This window comes from Sardina pilchardus, chromosome 5 (assembly GCF_963854185.1).
Source record: "Sardina pilchardus chromosome 5, fSarPil1.1, whole genome shotgun sequence".
Classification (NCBI taxonomy): Eukaryota; Metazoa; Chordata; class Actinopteri; order Clupeiformes; family Clupeidae; genus Sardina; species Sardina pilchardus.
The window spans coordinates 31,126,559-31,148,391 of NC_084998.1; the positions used below are offsets into that span (position 1 = coordinate 31,126,559).

The following is a 21,833-nucleotide window of genomic DNA, read 5'->3' on the forward strand; positions in this document are numbered from 1 at the left end:
ATTTTGAAATTCAATTCAAACGTCATAGGAAGTCGACTCAAACGTGCTAGCTGTGGTAGGCTACTGCTAGGTCATCTGCTACTTTTCTTTCCAGCCGTCACAAGCGTCAACATTCAACTGTAAACACGTCGCAGTAATTTGTTTGCATTTTGGGAGACCCTTTTGACTTTACACGTTTATATGGACATGGGTGTAAGATCTGAATCCTATTCTGAGTAACGCTCATAGACCTAAAAGAAAGGTAACGCTACCTACGCCTGACAATGTCACGTTCGCCACTCGAACAAATACCAGGAACAGAACCGCCTGCACATCCCACTGGTAGTCTTTTCCGTGGTTGCTGGAGTTGCCGAGTTCTCTCTGGTAGTGCAATTCTGCTCTCTGCGGGATATGTGTATATGGCTGCTCGAAAAACGATGCGACAAGGAGGACCCACATCCATTGGAACCGTTGCCCAAATAGCTTTTTCTGCAGGTGACGTATAACCAATTGTCACGAACATTAGGCTTGCTATGTCTCTATAGATGAAATCAGTCTATTATTTTTTTAGCACATTTACTTAACTCTCTTAAGAACAGGGCCATCTCTAGGCTTTCCCCCCGAAATGTGATGTACTGACACAGGGCCACAGAGGTTAGAATATATTTTTTTCTTCTTGGCGGATTGCAAGCTCTGAACTGACCACATATCAGCCCTCTAGTCTAGGAAACACAGCTGAGCCCTAGCAGCAGGTCTTGTGAAGCTGTGTGGAAAAGTAGATCAATATAAAATGAAATATGAGTGTTGTAGATCATTATTTGCTAAGGTATGCTCATGCCTTTTTAAACCCCCCCTATGGAAACTCCCCATAGGACTTTTAACTATCCAAAATGCATACTGACAATCAAATGCTTACTGCACATGAACCCCTTTGTGTAGAAGCATAATCTTGGTCTCAAATTAAAGGCAACACTGAGGTTTCTTGTAGACTTTTTGGATTGTATGTCAGGTGTTCTGGCATACAGTTTTTTGTTTTTTTACTTTGTTGGATCAATGGTTGTATATAAGCTAGACTATACATCTGGACAACTAATATAACAACATGAAGATTCAATTTCTATTGATTCTTGTGAATATTTCAGTATCCAATATGTTGCATCTACTTGTTGTAGTGCAGCTACACTGCAGCCAGCTGTCAGGGTGCCACCAAAAGCGGAGGGCATTTTTGATTAAATTTAATTAAGACATAGTATGATTCATCTTACAATGTAAAGCTATACAGATTCTAAATAATAAAAAAAAAAACACTTTTGGATTCCCAAGAGTCCAATCTTTCAGATGGTGTATAACATTACTATGCATTGAATGTTGTGGGGTGGTGGGGGGAGGAGGGGGGGTGTTCCTACAAACTACTGTTGTAAAGTAAAGTGCATCATGAGGGGCAGTTGCCTTAAGTTTGGCCATGGTTTAATGTTTTGTGATCTCTGTATTACAGCTTTGGCATCCTGGGCAGTGGTTCTATTTATCGATCCAGTTGGAAAAGCTCAGAAGAAGACTGTCACTTAACATGTGCCAATTGTTTCCTGCCGTTGTAATTGAAACAGACCATGATTGTAAATATGAAGATCACATGCAACTTGTTTTCATCAAAAAAATAGTAAAATATTTATGAAACAAGCAGTTGTTGTTTGATCGTTAGCTTAATAAGAATGTCAATTGAGTCAAACACGTCCTTATAACTCAGTTTCCAACCAGACTCAAGATCAGCAACTATCATTTTGGCGGATGTGCGGGATGCTTGCTTACATCCCTGGTGATTAGCATCCACACCTAGGTTTGTTATGCACACACATGGAACTCTGTACTTTGTAATGATGCCTTGCGCAGCTGTTCTAGAGACGGTGAAACATCTAGAAATTTCAGTATAGCCTTCCCCCTAAATTATTTTCTTCTTTCTGAGGTCCAGACTGATTTCTTTCATCTTCAGAATGCTTGTAAAGGCAGTCCCCTCTCAGACAGGTGTTCAAGTGCTGTAGGCCTGTTCCTTGGAGTCTTTAGGTAATCAATGCTGATTGGATGTTCAGGTGTTGTCTGGGCACTAACTGACTACAAAGGTGCGGCTAGCGGCTTGTCGTGTGTGTTTAAAGCAACGAAATTCACATGGGGCTAATTATTTTGGCCATTCCACACACAATTTGAGATTAAGCATTCCTAATAATAATATTAACACTCTAAAATGCAGATACCACATAATAACACTGGTGAATGTTTGCTTTTTAAAATTTGCCCGGGGATGTAAATTTCAGGGAGAATTTTAGAGTAATATGTTCCATAAGTTCAGGGGGGCTAATCATTTTGGCCCTGTCTGTGCAACACACTGATGAGTTGCTTGCACACCCATTTCAATCCATGTAATTGGACAAAATAAGGAGCGCATAATGACCAAGGATATATCAAGATATAGATAAAATCTATGGATAGGATATGCTGAAAATACGCCAGCCTATGGCCTGATACGTAAGCGTGCATGGTTGATTTCAAATGGATTCCAAAGTAACCCCAAAGATCCTGATCTTTATTTTGTTTGTGCTTATGTTACGCTACTATTTCACTTAACAAATGAATAGGCCGCCACCATGACATATAGATCACATAATGTATGTAATGCAATCATAGAATGCAATGCGGTAAGTGCAAAGCATTACAAATTCAGCTACGGTGGCCCCCAATTTCAAAAAGCGTTTGTATCAGCTCCAAACCACGTGACGTTCAAGGACGACGCTCACAAAGATGGCGGCCTCCCTGAGGAACATGAATCTGACAATATGCAGACTTGTCAGAGTTTTCAGCCAAACCAGACACTTAGCAAACATCACAACATCGGTACAGGTCAGTAGAATGACAAATGTTACATTATAAATAGCGTACGATTCTTGTGACAATGGTGTTTATCACCTAACTCATAACAGCTATAATGTTACCCGTTAACTGTTAGCTTTAAGGCTAGCGTTCTTGTGATTTGATTTCTGGAACATTGTTGGTACATTACTGTAGTAATGTACTAGCACTAAACATCGCAAGTACTACAGCATATGGCACTGGACTGGTGTTATATACCACAGTCATTATAAAGTATCTGGTTATATAATTTGCTGATTTAACTAGCAGGTTATATTCTTCACATTGTGCTCACATTTACCTGTAGCCTACGTTAGTGGTGGAATCTTGAATGGGAAGTGTTCTTTTCATCTGCTCTTTTGTTCGCTTTAGTCCAGAGATGGAGTTCAGTATCAAGTCTCAGAATTTCCAATATAACCTTTGTTTGGCCTTTTCAGTGTTTTCTGGGTGGCATTGCATTTGCATATGTGACCAATTCCCCTTTGTGATGTCAGTTTCTTAAAATTGTACTATATTTCTGTCTTGAAAACAGACCGACTCCAGGTCTGATGCTCAGAAGTCGTCTGGTCTAATTGAGTCAACAGAAGAGTATGCATTTGTTGAGAGGTTAATACCTTCCTCTCGTGTTCCTAAACCTCCTACACATGATGGCCCTACTCCTTCCGGCTGGATTCCACCATCAGGTAAGATCAGCACAATTTCATAAAGTAGATACAGGTATATTTGAGCTTTTGTGCAGGACATATTAGCCTAATTATGCCCTCATACATTCAACCTTTTTTCAATATGGAACTACATTCTTATTGGTAAAGGGGTGTAACTAAATATGATAGTGGACTGGCTGGTACCTCATGTATGCTCACATCATCAGTGCTTGAAGTGGGCCAGAGCGCACCGGAAAACAGTTCCGGTACATTTTTGTCTCTCTTGTGTCTGCTTCTCCGCAAACATTGCTGGTACCCGCATAATTAATTGACACACCACAGGCATACGAGAGCATTTCTCATAGGGTTCAATTAGCTCACTAGCCCGACGAGCCAGATCTAGGGTCTGGGAACTCACCATAGGCAGAGCTCAATCGGAGCGCTGCTGCAACCAATCATCTTCTTGTGTTCAAGTAGCAGGATGGGGAATTCCAGTGGTCCCCAACCACCGGGCCACTGGACATTCCTAACCAGGCCATGCCACTGTCTTCCATAAACCGCAGATGGAACCTTCTTGTTGCAGGGAAAAAAGCACAGGCTCCCACTGATTATGTGGCTTCTTCGTAATGCATAGTTCCCTTGTACCCTACTGAAATATTTTGTTGAGCATGAATTGCAAACTTTACTTCAAGGCAGTCGCATGGAAATTTCTACTCAATGTTTCACAATTTTACATTAAACGTAAACTTCAAACTGACTCAGTGCGTGTTTCCCCTTCCAACCATCACTGTTCCCTCTGAAGAGGTTCCTCCTGATTTGCCATACATGATTCGACGCTCTCGCATGCACAATGTACCAATCTACACGGACATCAAACACGGGAGTCAAAAGTCTACTATAGTGCGCAAGGTGGAAGGTGACATTTGGGTGAGTGTGACACTCGCGTACGAAATGCATACATTTTCTGTCTGGTCAGCTGTTCATTTATTTAGATCATGTTTTGTGAGCACAAGCTGCAAAGTAATCATGTATATTTTGATATTGCATTGATAATGTGCACCTTTTTTTTCAATTTAATTTGCTTTGTGTGTTCTTTTTTTTATATTGAAATAAAGGCACTCGAGAAGGATATGAAAGACTACCTGATGGAGGTTACTGGAAGAGATCTACCTACACAAGTTAATGAAGTGACTGGAAGCATTAGAGTGAAGGGCCATTTTGATAAAGAACTTAAGGAATGGCTGCTAAGCAAAGGTTTTTAATTCCACAATAACGTCCCTGCAACAATAAAATGATAAATTATTCTAAAAGCACTCTGTGGTGGAATTGCTGTAAGGACACAAAACTGTAGTGTATCCACATTAAATACATAATTGCATTGTTTCACCCTCTGCAGTTGCCTTTTTTATGTTTAAGATTGTATATAGCACCCTGTGTGTGTGTGTGTGTGTGTGTGTGTGTGTGTGTGTGTGTCTGTCTGTCTGTCTGTCTGTTGAGAGTGGGGTCGTTTGAAGACTTTGATGCAAAACTCTGTATATGGTCCTGTTGCAAAAATAAATGGATAGTTGCTAATCATTTTACTGTGTTTCAATTCTTGCCATTCTTTCTATATATACACGCGCACACACACACACGCGCACGCACACGCGCACGCGCACGCACACACACACACACACACACACACACACACACACACACACACACACACACACACACACACAAACAGGGGTGCATACCATACAGAATAAAACCATGCATTGACCAAGGCAGGGCTGTAGGAGTTGAAGGGAGAAAAGTAAAAAGTAGGCCAAAGTTAAAATCAGACATTCGTCAATCGTCAGTACAAAGTCCTATATAGAAGAACAGTTCTTGGTGCCTTAGCATTTTTGGAAATTCTTATAGAGTCCATTAAATCGTCCAAGTCGATCAAGAAGGCAGGGAAGGTTACGACCACTGAACTTGCAAAAACTGCACATTATTATGGTACTCCAAATGCCCCTTTAACATGACGTCATTTAACAGCGACAACCACTAACAGGACTTACTGTCGTGGGACGTGGGTCACTAGATTTTTATTTTGGAGATTAAGTTACTGAGTTTTACTCTGGCTAGAGTGAACGTGGATACAACCCAATAACCAGGTTTTAATTGGACTATGCAAGGTGAGATATACGTTGTATACGTTACAATGGTGCCAGTTAACGAAGTACGGTCCACCAAAAACTTGACAGGTCGCAACGTTATGCTAACGTTTGCGCTCACAGTCTTGAACCAAAGCCATCGATATGGCTTTGTCTTGAACCTGCCAATGTCTTGATATAAATGAACAAACTAGCAACTATGCTTTCTGGTGAACCATGAGCTTTGACATTCGTTGATGAGAGAGTCTTGGAAATGGTGATACTTTTAAAGATAAGATAACTTTATAACCGCTGCTGGTTTGTGTTCAGTGGTGCGCACTGTCATGAACCTCTGGCTAAACTTTACTGTGTAATTAAATGTGATTTTATTTGTTTAAGGGATGTTTTCATCATGATGCACTGACTATCAGTTAACCATGGATTGCATTGTAAGACGAAAACTACCATCGCGTGTACGGTCAATGTTAACTGACATCAGACCACGGGAGCAAGAGCGCCTGGAAGAAGAGACAGAGACAGAACTTGTTGACAAGGATGGAATTGTGCTTCCAAGAAGAGGAGCTTCGGACACAAGCGACCTTTTGACCCCAGCTGTGAAGAATGACACTGATGGATCCACTCAGCAAGTGTGTGGCTTGTGCTTATCTAAGCCATATTGTTACACCTGCCCGCGGTGTAACATAATGTACTGCAGCTTGGCCTGTTATCGAAGCCCAGCTCACTCCGGATGTTCAGAGGAATTCTATAAGGAGTCTGTGCTCGAGGAGTTGAAAAATACAGGGCTGACAGAGAAAGAGGGCAGGGAGAAGATGCAGGAGATTCTGCTAAGGGTAAGAAAGAACGAGGGAGAGCTGGAGCACATTGCAGAGGAACTAGGAGAGGAGGCAGAACCCAGTGGGACTGAGGCCCTGGAGCTTCTCTCTCGGCTGGCAGAGATTCAGACAAGCGGAGAAGAGAACACAGAGGAAATTCAGAAGATACTTTTAAGACTCAGAGACATTGATGAAGGTGGGGATGGGCCAAGAGAGGATGACCTCACAGAGGAGGGAGGAGATCAAGACTTGGCAGATAAGTTAGCTGGCCTTGATATTGACTCATTGTCAGAAGAGGAACTGTGGGCTTTGTTGAGTCGCCAGGATAGAGAGAAATTTGAGGCATTAGTGAAAGGATGTGCCATCGGAGGATTGATACCCATTTGGAGGCCTTGGTGGGAGGTACATGACAAACCAAAAGAAGTCCTTCTGGAGGTCATGAGTGAGGATTCGACTCACAAGCTGGATGAGAAGACAGGGAATGTTCCAAAAGGAAATGGTGTGAACAAGGTCAACGTTGGAGAAGGAAAAGGAGCACATGTGGAAAGGACTGAGTGTGTGACTGCTCAGGAAGAGGCTGAACAGACTAAAGACGCAGCTCAAGTAAAACCAGTGAGTAAAAGTAAAAAAACAAACAAGCAAAAAAATAAGGGAGATCACATTGAAGTTTTAGAAGAACACAAAAATAAGCCTAATAGTAATGTACCACCTGTGAATATCAGTAAGATTCCAGCACTTCACTCCCTTACTAAAAACCCCTCTCCTTTACTGGGTTACACTCTCATCAATGTAGTATATGGCTACACATTCTCCTTGTGCCTTTTCAATGGCGATATCTCTGAGGAGGAGATGCTGCAGGAGTTCTGTCAGGCTGTGTTTGCCATCTCTGATGGCTTATCCACAAACAGGGTGTTCAGCTCCCTCCATGAGTCTCTTGAAGCTGCAGTGACGGCAGTGTCCACCGCTGGTTATTTTGACCGCGATGACCCGCGGGCCCCAGCACGAGCAGTGGAAGCTGTGGCCCATGTCCTGACTGGGCAGAGCGGCAGAGACTCCGTCGGCTACTCCCTGGCTGCGTTGTCAGAGCTCCGTGGAGCCATGGCCAAAGTGAGAGGGCTCTTGCCCAAAGAGGGAAACTGCGCTGAATCCAAGAAGAAGTATTTCCAAGCAATGAAAAAGTGTGAGTTCCTGCAGTCGTGGGCAAAGGAGAACTCTCAGGCAGTGGACATGCTTGCTGCTGGTGTGTGGAGGGAGCATTTGAGGAGAGAAGGTGAGAGAAGGGTTTTGGAAGAGGACAAGAAAGGTGTGGAGAAGAGCAGAAAGAAGGGAAGAGGTACTCTGATAGAGGAGGTTGATTAAACACTTAATGAAATAAATGGACTTATATTTGTATACGGTATATTAAAATGCTACTTCCCCACAAATGTCTTATAAGTGGCATTCTTTTGGTTTTAGCTCAAATAAAATGATGATTTCCAGTCAAATTTGGTAACATTTATTATGAAATACAAAAACAAAACATATGATCTATTTTGCATAATATGGCTTGCTTAACATTGTAGCTGTAAACCTGACTGGTACAACTTAAAGGGATAGTTCGGATTTTAAGACACGAAGTTGTATGGGTTCCCTGTCAGCAACGTAGTGCATCAGCACTGACTTACCCCCGACAGCGTCCTGTGAGCCGAGATCCAGCCGGTTTTTGATCGTTTTTGATGCCGGACTATTTTCTTCAGCAAGTTTCTGGGGTCACGAAAGTAAAGTGTTTTTCTTCTCAAAACCATATGCGTTCAACAGAGTGATATATTTGCACCACAAAAACGTTGTCCAGCTGTCAGTAGCGCGCAGTGATAGGAATCGCGAAAAATAAGTAAGTGATAACGAGGTTTGAATTTTTCCTGGACAACGTTTTTGTGGTGCAAATATATCACTCTGTTGAACGCATATGGTTTTGAGAAGAAAAACACTTTACTTTCGTGACCCCAGAAACTTGCCGGACTACTTTCTTCAGCATCAAAAACGATCTAAAACCGGCTGGATCTCGGCTCACTGGACGCTGTCGGGGGTAAGTCAGTGCTGATGCACTACGTTGCTGACAGGGAACCCATACAACTTCGTGTCTTAAAATCCGAACTATCCCTTTAAGACTCAGTGTAGTAAGTTCAGTGTAGTAAGTTTGCTTGTTGGTGAATGACACAAGATGCAACACTAGCTACTAGCTAATGTGGCACAGTGAAAACATTAAAGGAAACTACTGTAGTAGTAAATACACACGCCATAAAAGAACATGTGAAACATTCCTTGATTTCCGATTCTTATGTGATATTCATTTCAGGCACTCCAAGTAAGCCTGACCATATATGTTCTCCACTGAGTATCTGAGTAGCTGACTCAGCAAAGCTGTTGGTGGTTTTCTAAAACATAATTGGCTGACTAATCTTGAGAAGATACAGTGTACTGAGGATGCGCAGCGCTGTGTCAGGCTTCCTGCCTGGAGAATAGAGATAGTGCAGGAGAAGTTTGAGCTAAATTTGTTGCTCTGACATACTGTACATGCTTCAGATGATTCAGGCCAAATTGTAGGACAGGGCAATTCTATTCTCATTCAAACTTACAGTGGAAATGTTTGCTCAAAACATGAACACATTTAAAAAAAAAAAAAATGCTGGTAGGGTATAGTTTTCTGTTACACAATACTTGCATTTCGAGTTGCGGTCAGGTTGAAGTATAGCACCAGGTGAGTTTGGGTCACCTGTGAATGTACCCACGCGTCACTGATGCCTTATCTTTCACATTCAAGGATCCCATCAGTGATTTACCCTCCCGTTACTTCCAAAACAGTCAGCCTTACTGTAGCTCTTATTATCCAGATAAGCGCACTAAAAGCGGCCTCTTCTTGATGTTCCTGGCTGCGTGGGGAATATATCTGCCTACTGTATGTCAGTTCATCTCAGAAGTCTCTGGGTTCTTAGTACACGTAAGGGATGATCCTGTAAGGGACTCTTTTGCAGTATGTATCCCAGGCCAAGCCATACTTGGCCCTGCATTGCCTCTCATCTCTGTCCTCGCGGTGGATCAGCAGGATGGAGAAGTAAATGACGTAGAAATATGGGGCGATGTGTGAGAACCCTATAAGACACAAACAGACAGACATTATGGAGCTGAGCTGAGAAGAGCTGTGTTAGACTTCACTGTTTCAATTCTTTTTTGAAAAGGTTCCTCGGCATTGTTGTTTAAAGGCTGCAACAAACAGAAACATTTCACAGGACTAAATCCAACTATGTGGAATGCAAAACTTACCACATGGAAGTGACCATGCCAAGGCCATGAGGATATCGCCTAGATAGTTTGGATGCCGGACAAACCCCCACCAACCTGAAACCAACAGCCGCTTCCCTGTTGCCGTGGCAATGGTCTCCAGTTCTGTAGGAAGTAGCACGGAGGGTAAAATGAGTCGATCCTGGTTATGCTTTGACTGATCAGGCTTTAAATTATTGACACTGTCACCAGATCAGATTTAACATTCTGGAGGTTACTATCTCAAGAGGAGATGGCCAAATAATTGGAACATGTGCAATTTAAAGCATAGTGGACAAAGGATTGTTTAACATGTCGACTTACTTGCCACACTTTGTTGGGTGGGGTCACGTCGGAATTGATTCTTCTGGGAGTTTGACTTCCTGAAGATGTAATAGCCAAGTCCTTGAAGGTAAAACGTGTAGTTAGACCTCATCTGTTCAGGTTAATGTTTCCTGCAGTGATGTATACTCATTACAAATGATCATTACAAATAATCGACAAAGCTAAGACAACATCTGACAATTTGATAAATCAAAATCAAGCCACACCCAACAGCCTATTTCATGTTACCATTTAGAAGCACTATTCCTGCTGCTCCCAGTGGACTGAGTGACTGTGGATGTGCCACCAGGAAAACAGCCTGCAGTCCATAAGTGAATGGCACCCAGGCCAGGTCCCCGAAGGCCAGCATGAAACCAAACCCATCATGAACTATGTCCATGGTCGTCAGAACTGCTTCCTGCAAGTTAACAAAAAATATAGAGAAACAAAGGACATTCAACACATGAACATAGTAGGATAGACACACAGATACAAGTGCAGGTCTGGTCAGATTAAAATATTTCCAGAAGAATCAATCAGCAAGTTGGCAAGGCATAGTTCCCCAATGCGATTTCTCCCATCCTCTCACCTCATTCCACAGTGCATCAGTGACATAGAGCAGCTGAAAGCTGTTGACCAGTAGCATGGCAAGAGATGGAGATCCCCTCAGTTCCACCTCTTTCAGCAACATTGCCAGATTCAGAACCACCTTTAACGAAAGGGAAACAAAATGAAATATAAAAAAGTAATAATATAAACCTAAATATATGAAAGAAGGATCTCTATTTTGATATATCACTAGGATTTACATGGTTTAACTCTAGAGGGAGACATTCTTAAGAAGGGTTGAAAGAGACCATGATCCTTTGTAAACACATCTTTCTGACCTCTGACAGGACCTCACCTTTATCCCAGTTACACAATGACGGAAATGAACAAACTACCTATTTACCCAGCTTGTTTATTTTCTAAACCAGCAGAATTAACCTAATCGTGAAATCTACATTTAGATTGATCAGACCTGCCTTATTGAACACAAAATACTATGACAGATAATCTTTATTGTCCATTAATCTATGACACATAATTGGATTATCATTTTAAAGATAAAACATTGTACACTACGAAACTGGGGCAGTGAATCAGTAAATGACCTATACTCTCAGGACTGACTTTGATCTTCACTCATGCAGTTATTAAAATGACCATGTCCGATAAGAAAACAGATCTTTTAAAATAAAGTCAACAACTCATACTTGTTCTAGGTGATAATAATAAGTCTTATCTCTCTCAAACCTCCCATTTTGAAAATGAAATACAAAATATTAGTAAGACCCCCATTGAGATCATGTAACGAAGCCTATTTGTGTCTTTATGGCACAGTGTTATGCAGACAGACAAAGGTGTCAACTCACCCAGCCAATCAAACCAGGTCGGAGTTCACAAAAGTACTTCAGGTCAAATCCAGCGATGCGAGGATTCAGTTCACGTCCAATAAAGAAATCATACATTGGATTCCCTGGGAAACAAGCAGAAAACACATCAGCAACTGGAGTACAGTACCATCTATACCATCAGACCCAAATTACCTGTACAATATAATTTGTAGCCCCCTCGACACAGTCAGTGAATTACTTTGCTGGTTATTTTTTCATTAAATCTCACCTGTGTTGCCACCTAAGGCCAAATCATGAGCAGGTGCCCAGAAAGACCTGATGTACAGGTAAAGGGAGAGCAGGTATGACACTGCAATTGCAGCAACGGCCAGAGGGATGATCAGCTCAAAGAGATACGCCAGGGGCATGTCCAGCCACAGGCCCAGACCGATGACCACAGCACTGCAGCACAAGGCGTAGTACCCTACAGGGCACAATAATCACCTTCATGAGGGAGTTGGCGTAACAAAATAAATAAAATAAAACATATATACGCACGCACGCACACACACACACACACACACACACACACACACACACACACACACACACACACACACACACACACACACACACACACACACACAAACACACACACAGAACTACCGAGTTCTATAACATACCATTAATGGGATACTTCAGTCTGGAACCATCTCTAAGCACTAATCCCTCAGATAGCTGCCAAGGCAAGCAACAGTAAATAGGACAAATTAAAACAAGAGCGTAATTACAGATAACCTTAGATAAGATATATAGTTAACACTTGTGTTCTTATGTCTACTGAAGAAATTATTAAGCACACATAAGGAATCTCAAAGCCCTTCTTATCCTCAGCATACAAGTTGTAGTTCACCTCACAATGGACAGAAGTACGATCGCACAATATTTCAGGGGGGGAAAATGACTTGATTTACCTTTCCAATGGGTAGAAGATAAAGAAAGCTCTGAAGGAGCATCCACCCGACTACAATGGCTAGAGCCACGGGATCCCACAGGAAGGTTGCGTGAGGCAGGGGGGGAGGCCATTGCAGCACACTGGCTGCAGGTGAGCGGCACACACTCAGGAGGTAGAGCACCGTGAGGGGCAGGAACACGGGGATGCAGGTGGCTCCTTCAGAGAGGCCGGCGGATAGGAGGGAATGAGAAGCAAAGGGAGTAATGAGTCAGTCAGAGCACAGAGAGTATGAAAATCCTTGTTTGATCACAGTCTATGTGTATTTTCATTTATTTATCCTTTTCCAGGAGAGTCCCATTGAGATCAATATATTTTTCAAGAGAGCCCTGTGACAGCAAGAGTAAGTAGGCCTGTGTAGTAGCCTATGCATACTTTTGTAGTTTATTTATACTTTCAACTTCAGCTAAAATTATACAAATACAATTTGTTTCTATTTGATTCTTTGTTTTTGCTGTAAAGGAACACTTTTCAGTCAATTTCCCCTGGAATAACATACGGTTGATGATGATGGTGTAAAATCTATGTCCTGCTCCTTACCCAGAGTTCCGCCAAATTCCTTCTCAGTCGTGTGTGGCGATTTCTGTTTGCTAGACTTCATGCTAGTCGTCTGCTTGTCCAATTCAGACTGGTCCGGTGTGAAGGAAGCTATAAATGATGAGAAGTGACAGCGGAGAACTTTGACCCCTGGAGTTTGCATAACTTGATGTAACACTTATACAACCTGTGTTGTGTTTATGAAAACATTGGAATATTGAAATATGAAACACTGAAACGTTGAAATATTGTCTGTACCACCAAATGATAATTAAAGGGTAGGCTATGAGTCACACAACTAATACAACTCTGAGAACTGGATTATCTTATAAATCGCATCAATAACTAAATAACATTAGGTTACTATATGAAGCGAATAGCCCACTGCGGTAGGCTACACTGTATTCTCCTCATCCCAGCCTTTCTTTTACTATCTCCCAGTATACATGAACATCTCTAGACATTCGCAATTCATTTCATAGAATGCAGTGCTGTTTTAAACACAGACCACATGCAAAATGTAGGCTATGATGTGACACAATAACCCAGATACCGAATTTTTTCACTTACCGTCCCCCCAAACTAGGCTACTTCAGGTGTCAAGTCCGACAACAATAAAGATGAGAAAGAATGAGATGATAACGTGTGCTATGCACCGCCCCAAAACACACTCCTCTTCCGAAAACCGATTTTAAACCAATGAGATTGTCGTAGGGTTATCTGCAGACTGGTGGAGAGCTGGCGCGCAGACCAATTGGTACCAGACATTTTAGAAAAGACCAGCCTCTCCATCTTATAGACCAATGGTAGGCGAGTTGCTCTTCCGTTTGCGTCAACACATGTATTATGGTATTGGTCGCTGGGAGGGACTATATTTCGGCATTACTTTCTGCTGGTCAGACAAACCTTTGGCGATTTTTTAAGTTGCACCCACTCACTCAGTCTACATGATTTTCTAACACGGTAAATACATGGGGTAAAATAATGCATTTTCATTTCATGTTCATGTTTGGCATGCTTTAACTTCATCCCATCACTGAATTTGAGGAGCTAATACCAGAGACACTTAAAAGGACTTCACTTCACTAATACTCTCACTTCAGCTGTTTTTCTGCACATATAATTGCCAGAATTTCAGTGTTTGATGCCAATGAACCAGAAAATGTCAGAAACACAGGCAGTTTTTTGGAATAGCATAATTTTGGATTATGTTGATTGGTTGTCTAGCTCAGTTATCGATCCTGAGGTCAACCTCTTCCAAAGAGACCATATTCAGGTGTCACAGACTTTTAAAGTTACCTACAACCTCTAACTTTCAGAGAGAGTTTGGGCCGAATATTAGGTCCTTCAAGAGACTTTTGGATATCGCTCCAATGGTCCTGGGATTTGGGTCATGAGAAAAAGACCTTGCACATCAATGTATTCAAGTATCCAACAAGTGTCTCTCCTTCCTGAGGATGACCTCCACTCTCATGCCACAGCTCCTCTGAGATATCCTAAAATACCCCCCCCCCCCCCCATATACTTCCCTACTCTATTAGTAGAGGTTTCCACTATGCAACTAATCGCTCAAGCTAAACAGTTGAAATGTAGGATGCATTCATATCCTTGCAAAGTCCTTGGCTGCCTGGTCCATGATGTGGTGACTGGTGAGTGACATAACAGCTGAGAGAATAACTGAGTTTACATTTTTATTTATTTTTTTATTTTAGGCAACTTTCACATACATTACATAAAACAAAATTCATTTCTTTAACATTAATATGAATCAATATATTACTGCCTGTACTTCAACCTCAGAGACAACTGAAGCAACCATTCATAAAGTTCATTCATAGGTTCAAGAGACCAGCAAGGGTGGATTTAGAGTTTCTGAAGTAGCTGGTGACATACGTAGTGTCCATTCTAACCTCTCTCACAGATGACCTCAATGACACTCTGCTCCATAGGTGCAGGGTCAAGACAGCGATGGGCAGCACTACCCACAATCTCGTCCAATAGGAAGTGCACCAGGTTCTCATCTGACACAAAGCGCCAGAGATACATCTGCAGGTAGTGGCAGTCCACCTGGATCTGCTGCAGGCCGTAGCGGCCGAAGGTACGCAGGCGAACACATTCTAGGAACGTCTTCAGACTAATCTTAATAATCCCAGTCAGCACAGAGACCTGGAGGAGGGGAGAACAAACAGAGACATAGAGGAAATGTTACTAGAATGCCACTACAGTATTCATGGATAATGTGTAGGGGGTTATACCACTACAAATGACAATGAGATTTGTTATGCGTCTGTCTGTGAACACACACACACACACACACACACACACACACACACACACACACACACACACACACACACACACACACACACACACACACACACACACACACACACACACACACACACACACACACACACACACACACACACACACACACACACACACACACACACACACACACACACACACACACACACACACACACACACACACACACACACACACACACAGCACAACAAGCATAGTTGCTACAACATCAGCACAACACTACCAACATAACCACCTAGACTTATTGCGTATTGCTGCAAGAGAAGCCGAAAGCCAAGATTTTTGTTCTCTACTGAGATGTAAACTTGAAACTTAAGCCAAAACACAACAATTTGAAAATGGTGAAAAGTAGATCTTGGCAAGTTAGACTGTCTTTATTACATGTTAATAAAACAACACACATGATGGAGGTAGTTACAAGGAATGTACAGTATATGCACATGCAGCGTTTAAGTTCTTTAAAATCTTCAACTTGATCTGGTTAAAATGTTAAATTCACATAAATGAGCCACTTGTGTCCAGCATACAGTAATGGCATATCTTTTTACCTTATTGAACTCTACTGGGCTGAAGATGTCGATCCTCTCAGAGAAAAGCTTGTGGATGTTGCTCAAGAGATTTGTGTCCATAGGAGCACTGAAACATAAGCACTATGTCAGCAGACCGCAACTATAATCACCACTATGATGTCATTGACCCCCAGAGGTCAGCAGAGGTCAAATACAAAATGCCTCCACATCTGAAATTAAGCCTTAGGGGGTGAAGATTTTATGGTTCAACTTTCACGCTTTAGTTATAAAATGCACAATTGTTTTGCTTATCAGCCTAACTATAAAACTTAAGTGTGAGTACTTCTGGCTGTAGGAATAATGTTAGCAGAAGATACATTTTAAAAAAATAAAATAATTAGCATTAAATAATGAGGTAGAGATTGGCAGAAATTACCTTGGTGTGTAACTGGGTGCATAACGGACTTGCTGTCGTGAGCTGCTGTAGACGGAGAAGGTCCTCTTACTTGAATCACTACTGTGGGCTTTTCTCACCCCTTCCTCATACAAAAGGCCCACCTACAGAGAATCACAATATGAATCACCATACACAGTAAACATACACATTGCCAGTAAAACAGGCAAACACAACATTAATAGGTTAGCATAGGTGTTTAGCTGGCTAGTCAACTCATTACAAATCAAATTTCTCTAGCTGACCATCTGTAGCCAAACCGGGAGAAATTATCATTCGTCTCAGACTTTGTCAAGTGCCACATTTTGATAACAGTCTAATTTTCTATAATTTGTGTGTATTTCATAGTTTAAACAACCAGGGATAGTGACCAATTATGTTGCCTTACTATCATGAAACTCAATTAAGGGTTAACTACCTGGACATCTATGGACGTGGTATCTTCCACAACTCTCTTCATCACTGCCCGCACATTCCGCGGTTCAATAGTGTTCACCCAGTCTCTGGTCTCCACACTTTTCCGTAACATCTGAGAGATGATCAATCCCTGGACCTGATGAACAACAGAACATGATTGTATTATGATACAAACAATGGAGAAATCCTGCAACCTGAACACACTAGACTTATTGTGTCATACATTTGACCTATAGTGTGGATTACGTAAGGGATATTGGACGACACAGCATTTGGGTATCAAGCTAATGCACGCTCTAGTGGTAATGTGGTCACGACATGCAGCAGATGTGCTGAATAACATGACACACTGCAAACCAATAGACACTGAATCAATTAAAAAGATGTGTCTCTGTTAGACTCTGCTGTGTAGCTGCTGTGTGTGTTGTGGAGTGCTAGACTGTGCACCGTACCATAACGCTGTGACTGAGCAGCTTCTGCTGTGTAGCTGAGTGTGTGTTGTGGAGTGCTAGGCTGCTGTGTAGCTGCTGTGTGTGTTGTGGAGTGCTAGGCTGTGCGCCGTACCTTAACGTAGTGACTGAGCAGCTTCTGCTGTGTAGCTGAGTGTGTGTTGTGGAGTGCTAGGCTGCTGTGTAGCTGCTGTGTGTGTTGTGGAGTGCTAGGCTGTGCACCGTACCTTAACGTAGTGATTGGGCAGCTTCTGCTGTGTAGCTGCTGTGTGTGTTGTGGAGTGCTAGGCTGTGCATGGGTACCTTAACGTAGTGATTGGGCAGCTTCTGCTGTGTCGCTGCTGTGTGTGTTGTGGAGTGCTAGGCTGTGCATGGGTACCTTAACGTAGTGATTGGGCAGCTTCTGCTGTGTAGCTGCTGTGTGTGTTGTGGAGTGCTAGGCTGTGCATGGGTACCTTAATGTAGTGATTGGCAGCTTCTGCTGTGTAGCTGCTGTGTGTGTTGTGGAGTGCTAGGCTGTGCATGGGTACCTTAATGTAGTGATTGGGCAGCTTCTGCTGTGTAGCTGCTGTGTGTGTTGTGGAGTGCTAGGCTGTGCACCGTACCGTAATGCCGTGACTGAGCAGCTTCTGCTGTGTAGCTGAGTGTGTGTTGTGGAGTGCTAGGCTGCTGTGTAGCTGCTGTGTGTGTTGTAGAGTGCTAGGCTGTGCACCGTACCTTAACGTAGTGATTGGGCAGCTTCTGCTGTGTAGCTGCTGTGTGTGTTGTGGAGTGCTAGGCTGTGCACCGTACCTTAACGTAGTGATTGAGCAGCTTCTGCGCGGCCTCTCTGGCTTCGGTACACAGGGCAGTGACAGCAGTAACTGGAGAGTGGTGCTGTGGGGGAACAGGAACAGTTCACAGAAGACAACATTACACAACCGAGTACCCACATCAATATACCAAAATAAATATATATTGTGTTTAATCAACAGATGGACATAAAACAATTCTGAGGGAGAGACCATCTCCCAAGGAAAGACAACTGTGCCATAATCTTACCTGTACCAGGAACTGTTCGTCTGTGAGGGTGAGTATGTAGGAGATGGTGGACGTCTCGTAGTCCAGACACAGGCGCGAGAGCAGCAGGAGGAGGGCAGGAGGAGTGGACCCGCCCCGGTCCCCGGTGCTCTCACAGAACTGACGAGACGACTGGCAGATAAACTTGATAAAGCTCACCACCAGGCTCTCCCGCACGCCCTGACTGCAGAACTCCCCCTGATGAGCAGTGAGGAGTACACACAAAACCAGATTAAGAAAAGACATTTAGATATCAACTGGTATTTCAATTCGTAATTATCCCTTGGTGTCAGTTTTCAATGTGCTTGATAGACCTTTGGAGTCATTTGCACTGTCCACCATAAAGGGCAGTGCAAATGATTTTCATGGAACCTGTATGTTGGTAAATGATGCTAAACGGGTAGGCAACACTTTGAAAAGTGACAAAAAGCATCATGTTCCTGCACGATACACTAAGGTTACATGCTAACATAGTTACATGTTCTGAGCGCACAGTCCCAGACAGACACCATTCTCAGACACCAGTCTATTTTGAGGTAAAAAAAATACCTAGTGTTTCTTTAATCTGCTGTAACTCAAACATGTTATACCATTAATATATAACACTGTTATTAGCATGTCTTCACCTTGAAGTAAGGCTTGTTGGAGAAGGTGATATCCTTCGCTGTGAAGAGATGCACAGAGGCCAGCACCGATTTAATCTGATTCAAGATGGAGGCTGAAAATGAGGCCAGGAGTTCGGGTAGGTTAGGAGGTGCATCTTTCCCACTTGTTCCTCCACCCAGGAGGACCCCGGCGCCCGTGCCGCTACCCATGGAGAGGCGGGGTGCAGCCAGGGCCTGCCTCACGTCGGTCAGGCTGTCCAGGTAGAAGCTCTGCAGGGCCGCCAGGTACTGCTTGATCCGCTCTCGGGCCGCCTGCACCACGATCTCCGTCCCCTGGCTCGGCACGGCCGACCCCGGGAGCAGCTTGGTCACGGCCTGCAGCCGGCGGTGGAAGCGGTCGAGGGCGCGCACCAGCAGGGAGTTGTCCCCGACCCCCTTCTCCTCCTGGATCCGCCGCTCCACCAGGGAAAAGTAGCGGACTGCCAGGGCGTCCACGAAGTCGTGAAGCTTGCCGCTGGCCATCTCCGGAATGTTCTTCGAGGCCAGCTCACCCTCCTGCGGACGGTTGATGAAAAGCTCCTGGTACGAGGCGATGACCAGGCAGAGGTTGCTGACGAACTCGTTGCAGCCCCGATCGATGAACTCCAGGATGTCCGTTTTGGAGGCCCCGGAGAGGAATGGGTTGCCTGCATGCACGGAGGCATCAGTGGGAGAGCCAGCAGCAGGCGAGGCCCCCTTCTTTAGCGCAGCGGAGGTCTCTGTTGCTGCTTTACTGGGCGATACCGGGTCTCGTAGTTCTGCCTCGAGGCCTTGCAGGTCCGACTCTAGTCTGGACTGGGCGTGACTGAGGAACTTGTCGCAGAGTTCCTCTGCAGGCTCGTCCAGCTGGAGCAGCAGCTCGACGCACTCCGACAAGTCCTTTGCATTGGAGCCGCCATCCCTGCGCATACATAGAGCCACACACAACTTAGAAGAGGCGTCTTGGACAGCACTCTCGATACGTTTACTCTCAACGGATGTGTTACTCATAATGCCAAGCAATGCGTAATCCTCTGCACCTTTTAACTGGGGCTTGTTCAGTCAACTCTTAAAGGGAGGGGTTATGCTAATGACAGAACTCATTGAATCACCAATACCCCTTTTAGGACTGTCCCAAAAAACAACAGAATTCTCCAATTTTGGTTTATCTTCTGTTTCTGTTCTACATGCATGTTTTTCTAATAAAAACAAATGAACAGAATTCCCTGCTGCAAATGCAGACGCTGGATGACAGACTTGCCTGAACTTCTGCCGTAGCTGTTGTGCCAGCTGCTCCATGATGGCGTTGCAGTCGTCCTGGATCCCACGGAAGGAGGGCATGTGGCTGTACTGCTGGAGCACGCAGCGCGCCCGGCGGTGGGAGGTCACGGCCTGAGCGTACGCCTGCAGCTCCAGGCACTTGTTCAGCCGCGCAGGGAGCTCGAAGAGGAACTGGAGCTTGCGCAGGAGTGTGTGAACACCTTAAACAGCAAACGTTGCAAATAAACATAAAGTGCAGGAGGCAGCCATCTAAAGGACAAACTTATATGAAGGAGAAGGAGAATGCATTACAAGCTATGGACATCTTACTGGCTTACAACAAGGCTAAACTATAGCTTTTGCATGTAAGGGTAGTCACTTGAGCCTCTTTACCAGAGAGCTTGGTGATCTGTGTATGTTGGTCCTGCAGTGTTCCACTGATCTTTGCACTGAACTCAGTGATGGCAGACATATTGGCAGAGAGGCAATCCATCTCATCTTCCATCTTTTTGAAATCATTCTTCATCTTCCGAATAGTGTCTATGAAGAGACCAAGGGCATAACAAGTAATAAGATGATAATATCATGCCCTTACATTGAAAGAAACCTTAACATCTGGTGCTGGCACGACAAGACGGTTGCAGAGCTAGTGCCAACTAACCTGTTGCTGATATGAACTTGTTGTAGTTCTCATACACCAACGTCTGCATATCACTATCCAAGGAACGTATCTGCTTCACCATGCAGCTCTCCTGGTCCATCAGTTCGCCCAGAGAGCATTCTTTTCTCAGCTGAGAATGGAGACAACAGGGACAGGGTCACAGGAGAGCATGATAAGGGGCTATTGTAGCCTACTGGATGGTGTGGTAGCGTTAGTTTAGGTCAAATGTGTGGCATAATTCAATTATTGCATTGCCATTCGGAATCTAACCAACAGGTAAAGATACATAAAGCTACATAAAAGCGTGTTGGCAGCCGCCATATGGAAAACACGAATGGTGAATAGGGTAATAGGGTAAAACTGGCTAGCAAGCCTTACCAAAACAACCGTGGCGAAATCTGAGGAGCGGGCGAGTGAACCAAGAAACTAGTCACTGCGTTAACCTTAGATTACAGAACAATTGCCAATGCACAGTTAACACATACGTTACCTTATTGAGATAGACCTCTGGATCGAAATGAGGCCCATTTATATCACAGGGATCCAGCGATTCGGCTTGGTCTGAGCCTTTTCCTTCATCATTGAGCCCGTAGTAGAGCTTTAGCATTCCGTGCACTTTGCGCTTACGCTGTGGGTCAGAATCGGGTGGTGTTGTGGCAGGGCTAGCTTCCTGGTCGATTTCCATATCTACCAATATTATTTTGATATATATGACGTTACTAAAGGTAAGCGAAACAGGGAGTGTGCCAACTCATAACATCCATAGACAGTAAAACATCAGATGACTGGAGTGTTTCCGGTGAAGCACCCGATTTGGTTCCCCCCCAGTTCGTGTTTCCTTTACGCCACTATACTAAAGTTCTTGCGTTGTGGCTAGGTTACCGTACGTATTCTTAGTACTGAATTGCGTTTTCCGGTTTTCAGCTACGGTAGCCGACTAGAGCTTCTGCAGAAAGACCTATAGGGGAAACACGAACTGGGGGGGGAACCAAATCGGGTGCTTCACCGGGTTGCTTGTTTCTCGGCATATGAGGACCAGCTATCATTGGTTCA

The 21,833-nt window shown here is 43.7% G+C and overlaps 4 protein-coding genes across 4 annotated transcripts; 2 read left to right on the top strand and 2 right to left on the bottom strand.

Annotated features, from left to right (window-relative positions):
* The first annotated feature begins 2,727 nt into the window (after nt 1-2,727).
* mrpl49 (mitochondrial ribosomal protein L49) lies at nt 2,728-5,096 on the top strand. Its single transcript, XM_062537223.1, has 4 exons — nt 2,728-2,868; nt 3,410-3,560; nt 4,324-4,448; nt 4,637-5,096. Exons 1-4 carry the CDS (start codon nt 2,770-2,772, stop codon nt 4,781-4,783), a joined length of 522 nt encoding a protein of 173 aa, XP_062393207.1. The 5' UTR covers nt 2,728-2,769; the 3' UTR covers nt 4,784-5,096.
* Nucleotides 5,097-5,550: 454 nt separating this feature from the next.
* Nucleotides 5,551-7,958, top strand: znhit2 (zinc finger, HIT-type containing 2). Its single transcript, XM_062537224.1, has 2 exons — nt 5,551-5,683; nt 6,041-7,958. The coding sequence occupies exon 2, from the start codon at nt 6,079-6,081 to the stop codon at nt 7,831-7,833; it is 1,755 nt and encodes a 584-aa protein (XP_062393208.1). The 5' UTR covers nt 5,551-5,683; nt 6,041-6,078; the 3' UTR covers nt 7,834-7,958.
* Nucleotides 7,959-8,621: 663 nt separating this feature from the next.
* Nucleotides 8,622-13,683, bottom strand: tm7sf2 (transmembrane 7 superfamily member 2). Its single transcript, XM_062537225.1, has 11 exons — nt 13,591-13,683; nt 13,024-13,131; nt 12,446-12,642; nt 12,155-12,209; nt 11,761-11,955; nt 11,511-11,614; nt 10,685-10,804; nt 10,345-10,513; nt 10,096-10,176; nt 9,775-9,897; nt 8,622-9,603 (listed from the first exon to the last, which is right to left on the bottom strand). The coding sequence occupies exons 2-11, from the start codon at nt 13,082-13,084 to the stop codon at nt 9,443-9,445; spliced, it is 1,266 nt and encodes a 421-aa protein (XP_062393209.1). The 5' UTR covers nt 13,085-13,131; nt 13,591-13,683; the 3' UTR covers nt 8,622-9,442.
* A 1,015-nt stretch (nt 13,684-14,698) lies between these two features.
* vps51 (VPS51 subunit of GARP complex) lies at nt 14,699-21,587 on the bottom strand. Its single transcript, XM_062537226.1, has 11 exons — nt 21,271-21,587; nt 20,781-20,910; nt 20,513-20,659; nt 20,121-20,340; nt 18,863-19,781; nt 18,219-18,434; nt 17,970-18,053; nt 16,730-16,864; nt 16,294-16,415; nt 15,897-15,984; nt 14,699-15,186 (listed from the first exon to the last, which is right to left on the bottom strand). The coding sequence occupies exons 1-11, from the start codon at nt 21,463-21,465 to the stop codon at nt 14,926-14,928; spliced, it is 2,517 nt and encodes an 838-aa protein (XP_062393210.1). The 5' UTR covers nt 21,466-21,587; the 3' UTR covers nt 14,699-14,925.
* Between the last annotated feature and the right edge of the window lie 246 nt (nt 21,588-21,833).